Below are 16,927 nucleotides of genomic sequence, written 5' to 3'. Positions count from 1 at the left end.
TCTGAAGCAGTAAATTCTGTGTAGAGTAGTGGAATACTTGGAAGTATTCCATAAAAGATTTAAAAAAAAAATCCTCACATTTAACATTAAAAAAAGCTCCCCAACTAAAAGCAGAAATGAAAGTTAATCTTCAGATTCACTGTGTGTGTCTTTTGTTTTGTGATTTGAATTATTTTATGTTCTTCCTGGATGTATACATGAAAACAAGGTAATTTCACATATTTGGTTTCTGTACTGATTAAAAAAAAATAAAATTCAGTTGGTCTTGTCAGTTCACTTTAGACTTTTTTGCCGCATGTTTACAGCTCATTTAGTGTAGTTAGGCAAAGTCATGCAGAACAGTGTTTGTCATTATGCTGATTTCTAAACTGTGTTTAAATTCTGAAATAAAACTTCTTTTCTCTTGATTTCCAGCACATGAGGGGTCCATTAGAGGGGTAGCAGTGGATGGATTAAACCAATTGACAATCACAGCTGGAAGCGACGGATTAATTAAATTTTGGAAATTCAAAGCTAAAGATCTAGTTCACTCCACTGATCTTTCTTCTTCTCCAAGTGGAATTCTGCTTCACAGAGATAGGTAAGAAAATAAGGCTCTTTCATATGCGTATTGTTTGCTCTAAATATGAAAGTCTAGGTAGCAAACAAATATTTTAATGAAGATTCCATTTATGATGCCTGAAATACTACAGACTGCTAGTTGTACAAATCATATTACTAGACTGAAGGAGTATGTGATCCCATTTCTCCTGACATTAATTCAGGACAAAAAGATCCTGAAGTAAGGTTAATACGTTGTTTTCATTTATCTCTGACTATTCACTGACATACATGTTACTTATTCTTGGCAGTGGCATTCTGGGAATTGCCTTTGATGACTTTGGCATTAGTATTTTGGATATAGAAACCTGGAAGATTGTCAGGAAGTTTTCAGGACACCATGGACGTATTAATGACATGGTAATTTTTAACTGATTTTCTGCAGTAAGTTACATATACATATACCTTATTCATTCTAAAGGCAGAGTATTTTCTTTGCAAATATTCATTTACTGAGTATTATATTCAAACAATATAGCAGTTTTGGCAATGTTCATTTTCAAGTTAAATGTGTCCTGTTCAAATGGCCATGTATTTTTAGTGTACCTTGGTGTTTTATTATAACTTAGCAAGTAGCTAGTGTAGCAAAATGAAGCACCAACAGTAGCGAAAGTGAAGTTGAGATGTAGAATTCTTCTAGTCTTGAACTATACATCTACACAAAATGAACCAGGTGAATACATGGTATAAACAGATCTGGGATTATGCAACACACTGATACTTCCTTATTTTATGATTTATGTAGTAGTGTTTTGCAGTGTTCATTAAGATACTTTGTTGTTAGTGTCTGATTTAATTCTTCGTGCTAGGAAGTGAGTATTTGATTTCTTCAGTTTTATGCTATGTGTTTTTCATTGTTGACATAAAAATGAGGTCCAAAATACTTAAAGCCATATGTAACATGTCGGTATATTTAAACCTGTTGTGAAATAGTTTCTATTTTTGTAGTTTTCCATCTTTAATAAGGTGCTGTCAGTTCTGTTTTATGGCCAGATCATTTCATTGTGATCTCTGGAAGTCATCCAAAATGGAGCTGTGGCATTAAATTGAGTATTTTATTTTAGACTTTCAGTCCTGATGGTCGTTGGCTAATAACTTCATCAATGGACTGTACCATTAAGACTTGGGACCTTCCCTCTGGATGGTGAGTCAGTTGAAAAAGCTTTAGCAACCCATGTTATGAACTCCTGTCCCCTGAGTGGCAAAAAGCCTTCTGGCTTCGTGATCTGTCACCAAACTGTACTATATGATAGTCAAAGTTTTGTTATCTTGATGTGTGAGCAGCAAATAGTGATACGCTGTTCCTAGTCATCTTGCCTACCATCTGTAACAGGAAACAGTCTTACCTGCATGCCAAGAGGCTGATAACAAAACATGAACCACTATGTTATTTTCCCAACAAATCTTCAGGTAACTGAAATCAGTTGTGAGGACCAGATTCTGTGCCTTTTTCAGGGAATACAGAGTAACGGTGTCCTGAAGATCTGATTATGAAGTTCAGATTTCATACAAGTATGAAAAAGTGTGAACTTCTTTGTCCCAAAGCAGTTATGTAATTTAAATAGCGAGAGATTGCTTAAGGTGAATGGCTTCCATTATGCTGAAGTATTAATCCAGTTTGTTTTTTGAATGGAAGCCTGTTCTTACGTAAATTAATTTTAGCAACATGTAAGTTTTTCTTCAGAACTTCAAGAAATTCTGGTCAAGCAGAGATCCAGATAGGACATGATACTCCCTGTTGGGTTTTTTTTGGGTTGTGTTTTTTTTTTTTTAGACTTACGAGAAAGTGTTTTCCATTAACTGTAGGCTGAGGAATTTATTGAAAAGGAACAACAACTCTTAATAAAACTCTTGAGCTCAACCAGGGCATGGTTGCTACAGCCCAGACTACCTCCCCGTCTTTATCAGCTCATTTGCATTGGTGGGCACCAGTTCCAGTAACATTTCTGTGGATGGTTTGTCTAACACCTGGACCAGGAAGTTGTTCTCAGTGGTCTCCTTTATTGTTTGCAGTCTTCCAGTTGCTTTCCCAGCAGATATCCGGGTGGTGGAAATCCCCCTTCAGGATAAGTGCCTGCAAGCACAATGCTTCTTGTAGCTGAGGAAAGAGGGCCTTGTCAACAGGCTCCCTAGGATCTGGTGGCCTGTAGTAGAGCTTGACAGCCACGTGTCCTTAATTTTTACCAACAAGCTTTCAAACTGATTGTGGCTGTTTCTCAGAGGCAGTTCTTTGCCATCTGTCAAACATCAGGGGCAACTCACTTGCCTGTCTGTTCAAAAAAGCTTGTAGCCTTCAGCTGCAGTATTTCTCTTTTGAGATTGATCCCACCATGTCTCTGTGACAGCAGTTAGGTCTTATCTTTCTAATTGCACTACAGTTCCCAACTCCTCCTTTTGCTTATTTTCCTTGCTGTGTGCATTGGTGTAGTGGCACTTCAGCTGGAGTATTGGCTGTGTTACATTCTTGGAGGAGGCCTCTGTAATTCCACTGGAACAACTTTGAGGTTTTTCCCTGTGTTTCCTAAAGTGACAGTGTTCCCTGGCTCTTCTGTCAGTCAGAAATTCATTCCCTTCCCGCACAGAATCTAGTTCTGGTCAGTCCATCCAGTTTGCTGCCCAGAACACTCTTGCCCCACCTGGTCAGTTGCATCCTATCTGACATCAGCATGCCCAGTCTCTCAAAGGTGCAACTGAGATCACAGAACCCAAAGCTGTGAGCATGGCACCATCCACACAGCCAGAAATTGACCTGATCCATTCACCTCCTTCTTTGTGGGTCCCAGTGTCTGTCAGTGAACACATTTGAGTACTTCTTGTAGTTTGAAGTAACTGAAAATTATATCTTGGAAAGTGACAAGCCTTGCATTGAACATGAGTTTGCATGGAAGTCTGATAGGGTATGCATCATCCAGTAGTTGCAGCAACGGCTAGAACTCAAAAGTGACTTGTTTCAATAGTCACACACTCCTGAGTATTTCAACTTTCTTATGTGGTATTTTTTTCAGTTTTCTGCAATAGGAGAAGGAATGATCAAGGAATGGGATAACATGCTGAAATTATGGTAATGTCAGGAGAAATGTGTTGCAGATACTGCAGAATGTTGTTCATTCTTTACTTTAGGGACATTAGGACATTCACCAAATGCATTTGAAGTATCTGTAAAGAGAGAGAGAATTAACAACTAATGGCAGAGAAGTAAAAGATTGAGTTCAGAGCAGAGTGGGGCTGCATGGACGTATGAAATCTATTACCACTAAAAATGCATTAGGCCTAAGGAGTCAAATGTGGACAGATAGTTCAACAAACGTTCCTCAGAGTGTCTTAGGAGGCAGAATAAATGTTCCAGCTGTAGCTGATAACATAAAGTACTATGGAGGTGAGTGGTTTGTTGTGCAAAGCTACTCATTCACTGAGTTTATATGGTGTATTTGGATACTTCTGTTATGCTAGTTTGTGTATGTGCTTACAGTGTTCTGCTTGTTTTTAATCCTATTTGTGCTGTAATTTAGATACATATAGAAAAAAGTTCATTTTGCTGAAGATTTCTGTTTTCTCTCTTTAGCCTCATAGACTGCTTTCTGCTAGACTCTGCTGCATTGAGTCTTACTATGTCTCCTACAGGAGATTTTCTAGCTTCAGCACATGTGGATGATCTTGGAATTTATTTGTGGTATGTAATATTTATTTCTGTAAACAACTTCAGGTAGGGCTGAATGCTTTCAATCACCTTTGTGGCAAATACATGTTTAGCCTGCAAAGTATCATCTCAAGAGCTTTGTAATCTTTTCTTCTAGAAGACTGATGTATTCTCTACTGCTATGAGCTGTAAATGTTTCATAGAATAATAGAATTGCTCAGGTTGGAAAAGACCTTCAAGATCATCAAGTCCAACCGCAACCTAACCATACTACCCTAACTCTTAACAACCTACTGCTAAATCATATCCCTGAGCACCACAGCCAAACGGTTTTTAAATGCATTCAGGGACGATGACTCAACCACCTCCCTGGGGAGCCTATTCCAGTGCTTAACAACCCTTTGTGTAAGGAAGTTTTTCCTCATATCCAAAGTAAACCTCCCCTTGCGCAGCTTGAGGCCATTTCCCCTTGTCCTGTCACCTGTCACCAGTGAGAAGAGACCAACCTCGCTCTCGCTGCCATCACCTTTCAGGTATTTGAAGAGAGCAATAAGGTCTCCCATCAGCCTCCTCTTCCCCAGACTGAACAGCCCCAGTTCCTTCAGTCGCTCCTCATAGGGCACATTCTCCAAGCGCTTCACCAGCCTTGTTGCCCTTCTTTGGACCTGCTCCAGCACCTCCATGTCCTTTCTGTACTGAGGCACCTAAAACTGAGCACAGTACTCGAGGTGGGGCCTCACAAGTGCTGGATTTGGGGGCAGGATTACTTCCCTAGTCCTGCTCACCACACCATTCCTGATACAAGCCAGGATGCCATTGGCCTTCTTGGCCACCTGGGTGCCCTGCTGGCTCATATTCAGCCAACTGTCCATCAGCACACCGAGGTCCCTTTCCGTCAGGCAGCTTTACAGCCACTCCTCCCCAAGCCTGTAGGGTTGCCTGGGGTTGTTGTGACCAAAGTGCAGGACCCGACACTTGGCTATATTGAAATTCATACGGTTTACCTTGGCCCATCGATCCAGTCTATCCAGTTCGCTCTGTAGTGCCTTTCTACCCTCAGGCAGATCAACACTCCTTCACAGCTTGGTGCTGTCTGCAAACTTACTGAGGGTGCACTCAGTCCTCTCATCAAGATCATGTTAAAGATGTTGAATAGGAGTGGCCTCAGTACCAAGCCCTGGGGGACACCACTCATGACTGGCCACCAACTGGATTTAAGTCCACTGACCACAACTCTTTGGGCCCGGCCATCCAGCCAGTGTTTCACCCAGCAGAGCGTATACCCATCCAAAGCATGGGCAGCCAGCTTCTCCATGAGGATGTTTTGGGGGACAGCATCAAAGGGTTTAATGAAGTCCAGGCAGAATGCATCGACAACCTTACCTTCATCCTCTAAGTGCGTCACCTTGTCATAGAATGAAATAAGGTTTGTCAAGTGGAATCTACCATTCGTGAACTCATGCTGACTGGGCCTGATCCCCTGGTTGACCTTTAATTGATCAATGATGTCTCCTGAGATTATCCGTTCCATAACCTTCCCTGGCACCGAGGTGAGACTGATAGGTCTGTAGCTACCAGGATCATCTTTCCAGCCCTTTTTGAAGATGGGAGTCACATTTGCCAGTCTCCAGTCCACTGGGATATTCCCTGTTAGCCAGGACTGTTGAAGGATGACGGAGAGTGGCTTGGCAACCACATCTGCCAACTCCCTCAGCCCTCTGGCGTGCAATCCATCTGGCCCCATGGGCTTGTGAGTGTCCAGCTTTTGAAGCAGGTCCAAAACCATCTCATCATGGATTATGCATGGCCCATTCTGTTCCCCATCCCTATCTACCAGCGCAAGGGGCTATGTGCCCAGGGCGCAACTAGTCTTACTGTTAAAGACTGATGCAAAGAAGGCATTAAGTACCTCAGCCTTATCCTGATCCTTGATCACTGTGTTGCCCTCTGCATCCAACAAGAGATGGAGATTCTCCCTAGCCCTCCTCTTACTGTTAATGTATTCATAGAAATATTTATTGTTGTCTTTCACCTTAGTGGCCAAGTTCGGTTGTAGTTGGGCTTTGGCCTTTCTGATTTTCTCCCTGCACGGCCTCACTGTGTATTTGTAATCCTCATAAGTTGCTTGCCCCCTCTTCTAAAGATCATAAACTTTCCTTTTGTTCCTGAGCATAAGGTCTCTGTTCAGCCAGACTGGTCTCCTACCTCATCTGCTCATCTTCCATGACTTGGGGATGGTCAGCTCCTGCACCTTTAAAATTACTTCCTTAAAGTAGTCTTAGCCTTCCTGGGCTCCCATGCCCTCCAGAACTACCTCCCAAGGGACTGTCAACCATGCTCCGAAAGAAACCAAAGTCTGCCCTCTGGAAGTCCAGGGTGGCAGTTCTGCTGACTCCCCTCTGTGGTTCAACAAGGATCGAGAAATCTATCATTTCTTGAGCACTTTGCCCCAGATGGCCTCCAACCTTTATATCCCGCACAAGACTTTCCCTGTTAACAAACAGCAGGTCCACGATTTTGCTTCCCCTTATTGGCTCCTTCACCATCTGTGTCAGGAAGTTGTCACCCGCACACTCTAGGAACCTCCGGGACTGTTCCCTTTCTGCTGTATTTTAATTCCAGCATATGTCTGGGAAGTTGAAGTCCCCCATGAGAACAAAGGGTTGGAGACCACGAGACCTCACCCAGCTGTCTATAAAGTACCTTATCTGCCTCTTCATCCTGGTTGGGTGGCCTGTAGCAGACTCCCACAGTAATGTCAGTCTTATTGGCCTTTTGCTTGATTCTGACCCATAAGCTCTCAACCGTATCATCACTATCATTAATTTCTGTACATTTGTATTCTTTCTTAACATAGAGGGCTACACCACCACATTTCCGTGATGGCGACTGTATCATGGTTTCCAACCACACAATGGCCTCCAGCTCCTCCTGTTTGTTACCCATGCTGCGCGCGTTAGTGTAAATGCACCTTTAAATCTCGTGTCATTAAGATACTTACTCTGATAATGGAATGATCTTTTTTTTTGTTTGTTTCTTTCTGTAAACAGTTCCTGTTATGCCATTCCCAAAATTTCTCTTTGAGTCTATGTCTTTTTTTTCCTGCCTTTTTGAAATATTGCACATACAGTGTCACTATCTGAAGGGCTTTTCTTAGTATACAAAATTGTCTGAGATTCCTCTTAAGAATTTGGAAGTTACGGCAGGAACAGGTCTTCTTCATAGGAGAGTTGCACCAGCCCTCTCATCATCTTTGTGGACCCACACCTACAGCTTTGCATCCTTCTTTTGCTGGGGGCCTCATGCCTGGATGAGGGTTTTCCTGAGGGGTGTTCACGTGTTAAACCTTTCTGTGGTTAAGTAAAAGTGTTTTGTTATGAGTAATTAAAAAGTTTTCTTATCTACCTTAGGGTTATATTGGCAAAAAGTGTTTACCTGAATTGCTCGTATGCAGGTTCCAAACTTCAAGAAAACTTGTTACGAGTACTACTCTGTAATTATTTGAAAGTAGGATTAATCATTTATGTTAGCATAATACTTTACCTACTAAGTACAAGCAAGATCTTTAGGTAATTTTGTTATTGGAAATAAATGCAGAAATTGGCATTGATTGAAGTAAAATTACTTCATATTGCGGTATGAAGTCTTTGGCAATGATACTTTAGCATAACTTTTCTATTTCAGACTTTTTGGCAATATATATCTTTGCATTTCATTTCATGTTTATCTGTTTATCTTTACTAGAACCTGCTGTGTTGTTACAGCGCAGTATTATTAGGCTGCAGTAGAATTCTGTCTAAAATAACTGTTCCCATTCACATGAAAATAGGTTTTAAAATGTCTGTTTCATTTTTCAGGTCAAACCGCTCTTTGTATTCACTTGTCTCTTTACGGCCCCTTCCAGCAGACTACGAACCTTCAGTGATAACACTCCCCGGCACCTGCCCTCTGCAAGGTAACTTTCAGACAAAAGATTATTTTCAGTTTGATACTGAATTTGAAATAGAAGGCACTTCTCACTTCCTTGCTGAAAACTTGATGTGTTATTATTCTGTTTCTGAACTTCTGTCTGTCATTTCTGGCAGACTTTGGCATACTTTTTGTGCACTAATATTTACTACAACTTCTGTTCATGTTTCTACATTTGGACATACAGAACTACGTTCTGATTACCTTCACTGGTTCAATTAGATTTTGTGGTTCTAAGAATGCTTGTGCTATTTGATCACTTTCGTTAAGCCCTGATTGCCTTAAGTACCATCCATTATGACCTCTGTTAGAGGTGTTTGAAATAAATATTTCTGTTTGAGATTGGATATAGGATCATTGTTTGTTCCCTTCCTCTCTAGCTTTTTTCATCTGTATTTGTGCTCACCTGCCACATTCCTGTATTGAATTCCCAATGGAAGAACAGCCTAAATTGCATTATAAATACATTTAGTACCAACAGTTGTGCTTCTGAAGGCCTCTAGATGGTGATCTTGTCTGATCAATTTTAGCAGTTCTTGTAAGGTGAACTGTGTACATTTTGATCTCCAGCTGGAGGAGAGACACCCCTAGCTACTGATTGCTTAAAAGAACAAATAACCTGCTCTGTTAATGGCTTAATTAGACACGCTTTCTTTCCAGATACCTAAATTAGGGAGACAGAATTTCCTCCGATAGGTTTTAATCCTATAAATTAATTCTGGCAGAATGCTTGATTTCAATTCCTGTCTTCAACAAATGTAAGGCTTCTGTTTAGATGCTCAAAACTTATAATGTTTTGGTGTTGTGATTTTATGTTTTTCTGTGATGTTCATGGTTTCAGCTGTGTAGTGTTATGCAAAAAGAAAGCAAAAAGTGAAGGCGTTTGCTTTGCAAATGTATCTTATTAGCCTTTACAGTCTTGTCTATTCAGTTCTATGTTTTAGCCATAATTATTCGTAATTTTTCACTGAATTGATAAAAGTTTGTTACAGAAGGCTTGTCAGATATTTATTATGCTAACAGATATATATCTGCAACACATATTTTTTAAGAAATTGCAAAATAAATAATCATGCTTTTATTTATAATAATTAAAAAAAAAGTATGTTCATAAAATATATATGTTCTTGAAAGATGTGGATGTGGCAGAAGGTGAAGACAAATGTGATGAAATGATAGAGTATGACTCACCGGAGCAACTGGGAGAGCAGCTGGTGACCCTGTCCTTACTACCTGAATCAAGGTGGAAAAATCTCCTCAGTCTTGATGTTATCAAGGTAATACTATGAGATACACCATTGTTTATCTACTGTAGTATCTGGATAGTGTTTCTTAAGAAGCAGGTAAAAGAAAGGCTATTTCTTCTGTAAACAGTCTCTGAGAAGAAGTATGTAGTAACTTTTACCATAATGCTTTGTGCAATGTGCAAAATAGCTATCTGAAGGGAGATATTTCTTTTTTAGTGCATTTTATGAGTGTCCATAAATCTGTTCCAAGAGCCTCCAAACCACTGACAGCCACTCCTATAAGCAGAACAAAAGAGGGAATAAATAAAAAATACTAGCATACAGCAGGATAATTCTGCCTTTGACCTATGAGCTGCATTTATGTGTTCACAGGACTTGATCTCACTTTTCAGATACTGTTCCGGATTTTGCAGAAGACTGCAAAAGACTTCTTATCACAGTATCTGGGATTTGAGGGAGGGGTTATTCTAAATAATTTATATTCATATTCAGTTCATATTCAACAGTAAAATGTTTTTCTGTATATTTACTTTTCAGTTCTAATATTTTCGTGATATTCTAAAAATAAATGTATTGACAGTTTGTATTAATTCCCGCTTGTTCTTGCTGCGATCATGACTTTATTCAAATATCTTATTAACAGAAAAAAAATAAACCAAGAGAACCACCAAAAGTTCCTAAGTCAGCCCCTTTCTTCATCCCAACGGTTCCTGGTCTTATACCTCGATATGCTGCTCCAGAGCAAGAAAACGATGCACAGGTAAAAACAAGACTCAATATTTAATCATGCTTACCTAGTGTATTTTTACAATAAAATCTTAAAACTTTTTAATCCTAACTGAAATTTTTGCTATAGACTTCACCAATTTTAATGTATTTACATTAATGCTTTTTTCTGTAAGTCTTCATCATGTCAGGAAAAGAGTATAACTGAGATGTAAATATGTTTACATGTTCATGTATGTTTACTTATTCTCTCATGGTTTAGTCAAAGGTAGTAAATATTGGAGTACTGGCACAGAAATCTGATTTCTACATTCATCTCGAAGAAGCCCTGAGCACTAATGAATGTAAGTTGAGAAATTTCACTGAACATGTAAAAGCTAGTGATATTTTGGTATGTTTCATTTCTAATGCCGGAGTTGTAATATGTGAAGGAAAAATGTACAGTAGCAAATGCAAAAAGAATGATCTGATAGGTATAAAGCTGAGTAATACATATCCACTCTTGATCAAAGATCAAGCTGACTGGCAGCATGGAGCCAAACTGGCTAAAAACTGTGTAGAGAAAACAGGTAATATTCTTAAGACTGTTAGATATTCTTGGAGGTTGTGATGATGTAATCCAGAAAGTATCCTCTTTCCTATTTGGAAAGGAATGATCTGATAAGGAATAATCTGGTGGTTCACTGAAACATGAAAAGTCTGATTTGTCTAGCAATTTCTATTTGCAAAGGCTACCTCTGAACTTTCAGCAAACTTACTTTTAATTGTTGTTACTTTATAATTTAAACCTTTAGGAAGAAATAACTGACATAATGGTCTGTTGGATTTTTTTTTTTTCTTACATTCTGTTAATCTTGAAATTTGGTCAATTAAGAAGCTGGTGAGAATGAGTCACTTAAATTGAGATTTTTAGAAATGTTTGGCATCATAGCTTTCCTGGAAATTTAGGTGGACAGCTGTTGAAAGCTTGTCTATGAGGCGGTTCCGAAGAGCTTAAAACATTTTGTGTACATACCTTATTTTGGCCATCTGTCACAAGCAAGTTGTGGTTTTATACTGTTTTTAGTATGCCATTTGAGAATATTCTATTAAGCTGTTTTAGAACTGTCTTGAGAAGAGTAAAACATGAGATGAAAATAAATAAAAAAAAAAATTAAGCCTCTTTTGGCTGTCTGCACCAGGGAACAAGTATACTCCATGGTGCATTGCAGTAGTGATCACCTGGGCTTCCCTCAGGCAGTATCTTCTCTGCTGTAAGGACAGTGTGCTGCAGGATCTGTGCTGTAAACCCAGTCCAGGGAGCCTGGTGATCCACTCCCAGGACATTGCTGGTGTGTAACATGGTTCTGTGCTTGGTAGTTTACAAGTGCTTCTTCTAAAGGTGAGTAGGCCATGCAAATAAGTAGTGGTGCATGAGAAGTCATCCTAGTTTACCATTGGAATGGAGGCAAGGTTCTGCACCACAGAGCAGGACTGTAGAATATAGATTGAACTGGGCACCTTTTCTATATTGTATGTATACAAATTTCATAGTATATTCCGTGCTTGGTTTTTCAATCTGTCACAGCACAAAAATGAGTTAATGCATCCCTTTAGCACTGTTAATGTCACACCTGCACTTCAGCTAATGATCTTCATGGGAATTAAATATTCATGCGTAGAATTAAATTTAAACCACCTAAAAAGTACTAGCTAATGCCTGCTATCAGTAGTTACCATGATATGAGAGTATAAGAAACTGCTTTTCTTAGTAACTTCTGAAACTGAAATATTATATCAGCTGACAGCATCAAAAATTTTGCTACCAAAAGCTGTGTTTGGATCCATATATGCTTTTATTTCTGCATTTCTAAAACAATTCTTAAAGAACAGATTTGATTGCAGAAATGGCGAGGAAGATCATATATGAAGAGGAGAAAAGAGTTACTTGTAAATTGCGCACATTTACTTAACAAGGAGTAATTCTCTTAGATGCACCAGGTTATGTTTGACTTTGCTTAATGTCAGTAGCAGTAAACACTAAAGATTGCTAGAGACTAGTAATTGGTTTGTCTCTTCTAGGATATATTTGCCTTAATGGCTTGGAATACAAGTTTATACCTTCTTTTTGCTGAAAAATAAAAAATGGCAGTCTTAACTGGTTGATCAGAGACATTCTTTATTTAAAGATACAGAAGTTAAAGAAAATTTATGCAAAGTTATTACTTGTATTTGTCATGGTAGGCTTAGAAAAAAATGCAGTTTCCTTATTAGAGATGTATTTTTCTGAAACGTGTGATGGGCAAGTAAGTTAAGGCAGGATGGCATTTTGTGGAAAGCAAAAAAAAGGAAGAGGAAACATTAGAAATTTGAGCTGTAGGTTGATTACTGTATATCAAGAATTTTGAATTGCATTGGACGAATTCCTAAGATTCTTCTCTGCAAATGTTAATGATAATGGATTACTCTATGTTTTAACACAGATACAGCTCCACTTAATTTGCTGAAAGACTTGGGACCATCTAATATTGAGATAGAACTGAGGAGTTTGGCTCCTGAGGGTGGTGGTTCTCCGGAGGTGATGCTAAGCTTTTTGAGAATGATTGGGATGATGCTGAACAAGAAGTACAACTTTGAACTTGCTCAAGCATACCTTGCACTATTTTTAAAGGTAATAATGTTCTTTTAAAATTTGATCTTAGTCCTGAATAAAATGGTCCAGTGAAAGGACACAAAAGCTGTGCGAACTCTCTGCTAGAACTATTTATCTTAGTTGGTTTCTTCTGGGGATGGTTTTATAAAGACTTACCAAACATGTTTTTTACAGGTTTTTGCTCTGTTATTTGTTCCATGTGTTTCATTTTTTGTAACACAGCTAGTTTCTTAGTGGTTGTTAATTTTTAAGCTAAGATGTTCTGCATTTTGAGTAATTCAGTGCACAATGTTTGGGAAAGTAAAATAAGCATTTTATTGCACTCACCCCTTGTAATTGGAAGCCTGACTTTGTGTGTCAGTGGTCTGCCTTTCTGTTAGCTGTTAAGCTTCACAGAACTGAAAAATTACTCCCAGATGTGTGAAAGTTAGAAAGGTACCATGATAAAATGCAATAGTGTTCACTCAGATGGGTTTGTAGAGAATCAAAACCTTTCTGATACTGCCATACCTTCTTACCTGCTGTATGAAGCTGTGGGAAAGCAATTAATTACACCTGAATAGGAAAGTTGTTAAAACATTCATCTATTAGTCTATAGTCTATTAGATCTATATAGTATCTATTTAATGGCACATTTCTTAACATAATTATTTCAGGGTTTTCTTTGTCTCTTTCTTCTGTTGGCATTAAGTGGAATGCATAGGGTTATGTCAACAAGAGCAAATGGTGCAAGCTAATAAAACTAAATCTGTAGAGTGAAACATTTCAGAATAATATAAACTCCCCCTGTGATAAATGCATGATGATATATTTTGTTATAGATTCTAGCGAAGACAGCTCAGAACTTATCAAAACTCCTAGATTTATGCTGTAGTTGGGAAAATTACTATTCCATCCATTAAGTGGTAATAATATAGTGACACTGTACCTGATAGAAATAGTGCATTTCTTTTTGCTTTGCTGAGGTTACTATCTATAAAGAAAACACTTTGTATAAGGAAAAAAAACATCCCCCTTATCATTAGGAGTGCACTGGAATGATTCTTCTTGCTTTATTCAGTACAGATAATTAAAATAATAATACTGATTGATCTCAGAGCATCTCTTTCCTATCTCTAGACTGATCATGAGTTTATGATGCTGTTTTTGGAAAGAGGTGAAAGTTACCCTCTAGAGAAGTGTTTGATTAGGATAGATTCAGCAGCATCAGTACATCTAGTAAGATGTGTTGCTGTCTTATCCTATCCACTAAATATGTGGGAGGAAAATGAGTTCTGAAAAACTAGCAAAAAAAAAAAAAAAGAAGTGGGATTAAATTGAATTCATTAATTGAAGAACTATCTTCATTCATTTCCAGTACTTTGTTTTCAGGAATGTAACTGAAGAAGCTGATATTCTGAATTTTGTCTGTGTTAATTTTACTAACTGCTGCTTATTTCTAATTTTCAGTTACATCTTAAGATTGTTTCATCAGAGCCAAGCCTATTGGAAGAAATATCCAGACTGTCAACACAACTTGAGGAGACCTGGATTCATTTGCGGACTCTCTTCAATCAGAGTCTATGTGTGTTAACATATATGAAAAGTGCTTTGCTATAAAATATTTAAGAGTTTTGACTACATAAAAATTGCCTCAGAAAAATAGTACAACTTTTTGCCAAAGTTACTGGATTCCAAGTTTTTTACTGGGAGTTCTGATTATTCAGTTATTCATTTGTCTAGAACTGAGTGTTGTAGAACGTGCGTAATATGCAAATGCTCCCTGAACCCTGACAGCATGGGCTGTACCACCTGCCCTGGGGAGCCTGTTCCATGCCTTCCCTTCTCTGGTGAAGAACCTTTTCCTAACACCCACTGACTCTTCCGATGAAGCTCCATGCCATTCCCAATGAAGAAATGATTTACAACAAAAAAATGGGAAAATATTTTCTTTATGAGAGACCATACCATTTGTTATGCTTAATAAATCAGTACCATTGATGCAAAAATAAAACAAACAGCATCTTAAACCAATATTTAGCACTGTTTAATGATTAAAGCAAAGGAGTGTAAAAATTTGCATTCTTCTGAAATCAGAGTGCATTTATATAAACCTTGTAAAAGTTTTCTTCTCACGTTGCCAAGCTGTATTCACTAAGCAGAGGTTTCTAGCTGCACCACAAATGATGGAAATCAGTGGGGAAGTGGGAAAAAAACATTTACTTTATGTCAAGTTTATCAGTCTAATTTTGTAATATCAAGTTCTGATGAAAATTATTAAGGAGACCAAAAATTACAGAAACAGAAGCCTTAGAATCATAGAATCACAGAGTGGCATGGGTTGAAAAGGGCCATAATCATCATCTAGTTTCAACCCCCCTGCTGTGGGCAGGGTCGCCAACCACTAGACCAGGCTGCCCAGAGCCACCTCCAGCCTAGCCTTGAATGCCTCCAGGGATGGGGCATCCACAACCTCCTTGGGCAACCTGTTCCAGTGTGTTACCACCCTCTGTGTGAAAAACTTCCTCCTAACATCTAAGCCAAGCCTCCTGTCTTAGTTTAAAACCATTCCCCCTTGTCCTATCACTATCCACCCATGTAAACAGTCGTTACCCCTCCTGTTTATACGCCCTCTTCAAGTATTGGAAGGCCACAGTGAGGTCTCCCCGGAGCCTTCTCTTCTCCAAGCTAAACAAGCCCAGTTCCCTCAACCTTTCTTCATAGGAGAGGTGCTCCAGCCCTCTGATCATCTTGGTGGCCCTCCCCTGGACCCATTCCAAGAGCTCTGCCTTGAGTTGTGAGGGTTTTTTTGCTTGAATCAGATGCTGTTTTAATGAGTTGGTATTTATGTTTAATATAATAGTGTTTGGGAATTTACAAGAGAAATTATCTTAAAACTTTAAACTTTACTGCTTGAGAGTGTAGGGGCCAGGGAAAGGGGCAATAGAGTGTATTGAACTGTGTAGATTTGATGGCCTGGCTCATCAGAACCACAGAAATACAAGGCACTGGTGGACACCGGTGCACAGTGCACTTTAATGCCCTCGAGTCACGAAGGGACAGAACCAATTTATGTCTCTGGGGTGACTGGGGTTCTCAAGAATTGACCATGTTGGAGGCTGAAATAAGCCTCACTGGTAAAGACTGGCAAAAGCATCCTATTGTGACTGGCCAAGGGGCTCCACGTATACTTGGTATTGATTATCTCAGGAGGGGGTATTTGAAGGATCCCAAGGGGTATCGATGGGCATTTGGAATAGCTGCTGTAGACACAGATAATGTTAAGCAGCTGTCGGTTTTGCCTGGCCTGTCAGAAGATCCCTCTGGTGTGGGGTTGCTACAAGTAAAAGAGCAACAGATACCGATTGCCACAAAAACGGTGCACAGATGGCAGTACCGTACCAACAGGGATTTCTTGCTCCCCATTCATAAGTTGATTCATCAACTAGAGAGCCAGTCAACAGAACTAGGGAGTGATCAGCAAAACTCACTCACCTTTTAACAGCCCCATATGGCCAGTGCATAAAGCCAGTGGAAAATGGAGGCTGACGGTAGACTACCGTGGCCTGAATGAGGTTATACCCCCCATTGAGTGCTGCTGTGCCGGACATGCTAGAACACCAGTATGAACTGGAGTCAAAAGCAGCCAAGTGGTATGCCACCAGTGACATTGCTAACAGCTTTTTCCCCATTCCGTTGGCCACAGAATGCAGGCCACAGTTTGCTTTTACCTGGAGGGGCGTTCAGTATACCTGGAACTGTTTGCCCCAGGGGTGGAAACAGCCCAAACGTTAGCCATGGGTTGATCCAAACTGCACTGAAACAGGGTGGTGCTCCCAAGCACCTGCAGTATGTTGATGACATCATTGCATGGGGCAATACAGCAAAGGAAGTTTTCAAGAAAGGAGAGAATAATCCAGATCCTTCTGTTAGCTGGTTTAAGCTATTAAGCGGAACAAAGTGAAAGGACCTGCACAGGAAATTCAGTTCATAGGAATAAAGTGGCAAGATGGACGTTGTCACATCCCAAAGTATGTGGTCAACAAAGTCATTGCCATGTGTCCGCCCACTAGTAAGAAGGAGACAATCTTTTCTGGGCGTAGTGGGCTTTTGGAGAATGCATGTTCCAAACTATAG

The 16,927-nt window shown here is 39.4% G+C and overlaps 1 protein-coding gene across 1 annotated transcript in view; it reads left to right on the top strand.

Annotated features, from left to right (window-relative positions):
• Positions 1-14,870, top strand: part of WDR36 (WD repeat domain 36) — a 35,237-nt gene extending 20,367 nt beyond the window's left edge. The window contains exons 18-27 of the mRNA XM_021380974.1: positions 415-580; positions 852-960; positions 1,665-1,744; positions 4,163-4,270; positions 8,095-8,192; positions 9,341-9,483; positions 10,097-10,213; positions 10,442-10,523; positions 12,642-12,829; positions 14,261-14,870. Of these exons, the coding sequence (XP_021236649.1) occupies positions 415-580; positions 852-960; positions 1,665-1,744; positions 4,163-4,270; positions 8,095-8,192; positions 9,341-9,483; positions 10,097-10,213; positions 10,442-10,523; positions 12,642-12,829; positions 14,261-14,410 (1,241 nt within the window). The 3' untranslated portion in view covers positions 14,411-14,870. The remainder of the gene's footprint in view (positions 1-414; positions 581-851; positions 961-1,664; positions 1,745-4,162; positions 4,271-8,094; positions 8,193-9,340; positions 9,484-10,096; positions 10,214-10,441; positions 10,524-12,641; positions 12,830-14,260) is intronic.

This window comes from Numida meleagris, chromosome Z (genome assembly GCF_002078875.1).
Source record: "Numida meleagris isolate 19003 breed g44 Domestic line chromosome Z, NumMel1.0, whole genome shotgun sequence".
In the NCBI taxonomy this organism is placed as follows: domain Eukaryota; kingdom Metazoa; phylum Chordata; class Aves; order Galliformes; family Numididae; genus Numida; species Numida meleagris.
The sequence above is the reverse complement of the archived record's forward strand: the minus strand, read 5'-3'. Positions and strand labels throughout refer to the sequence as shown.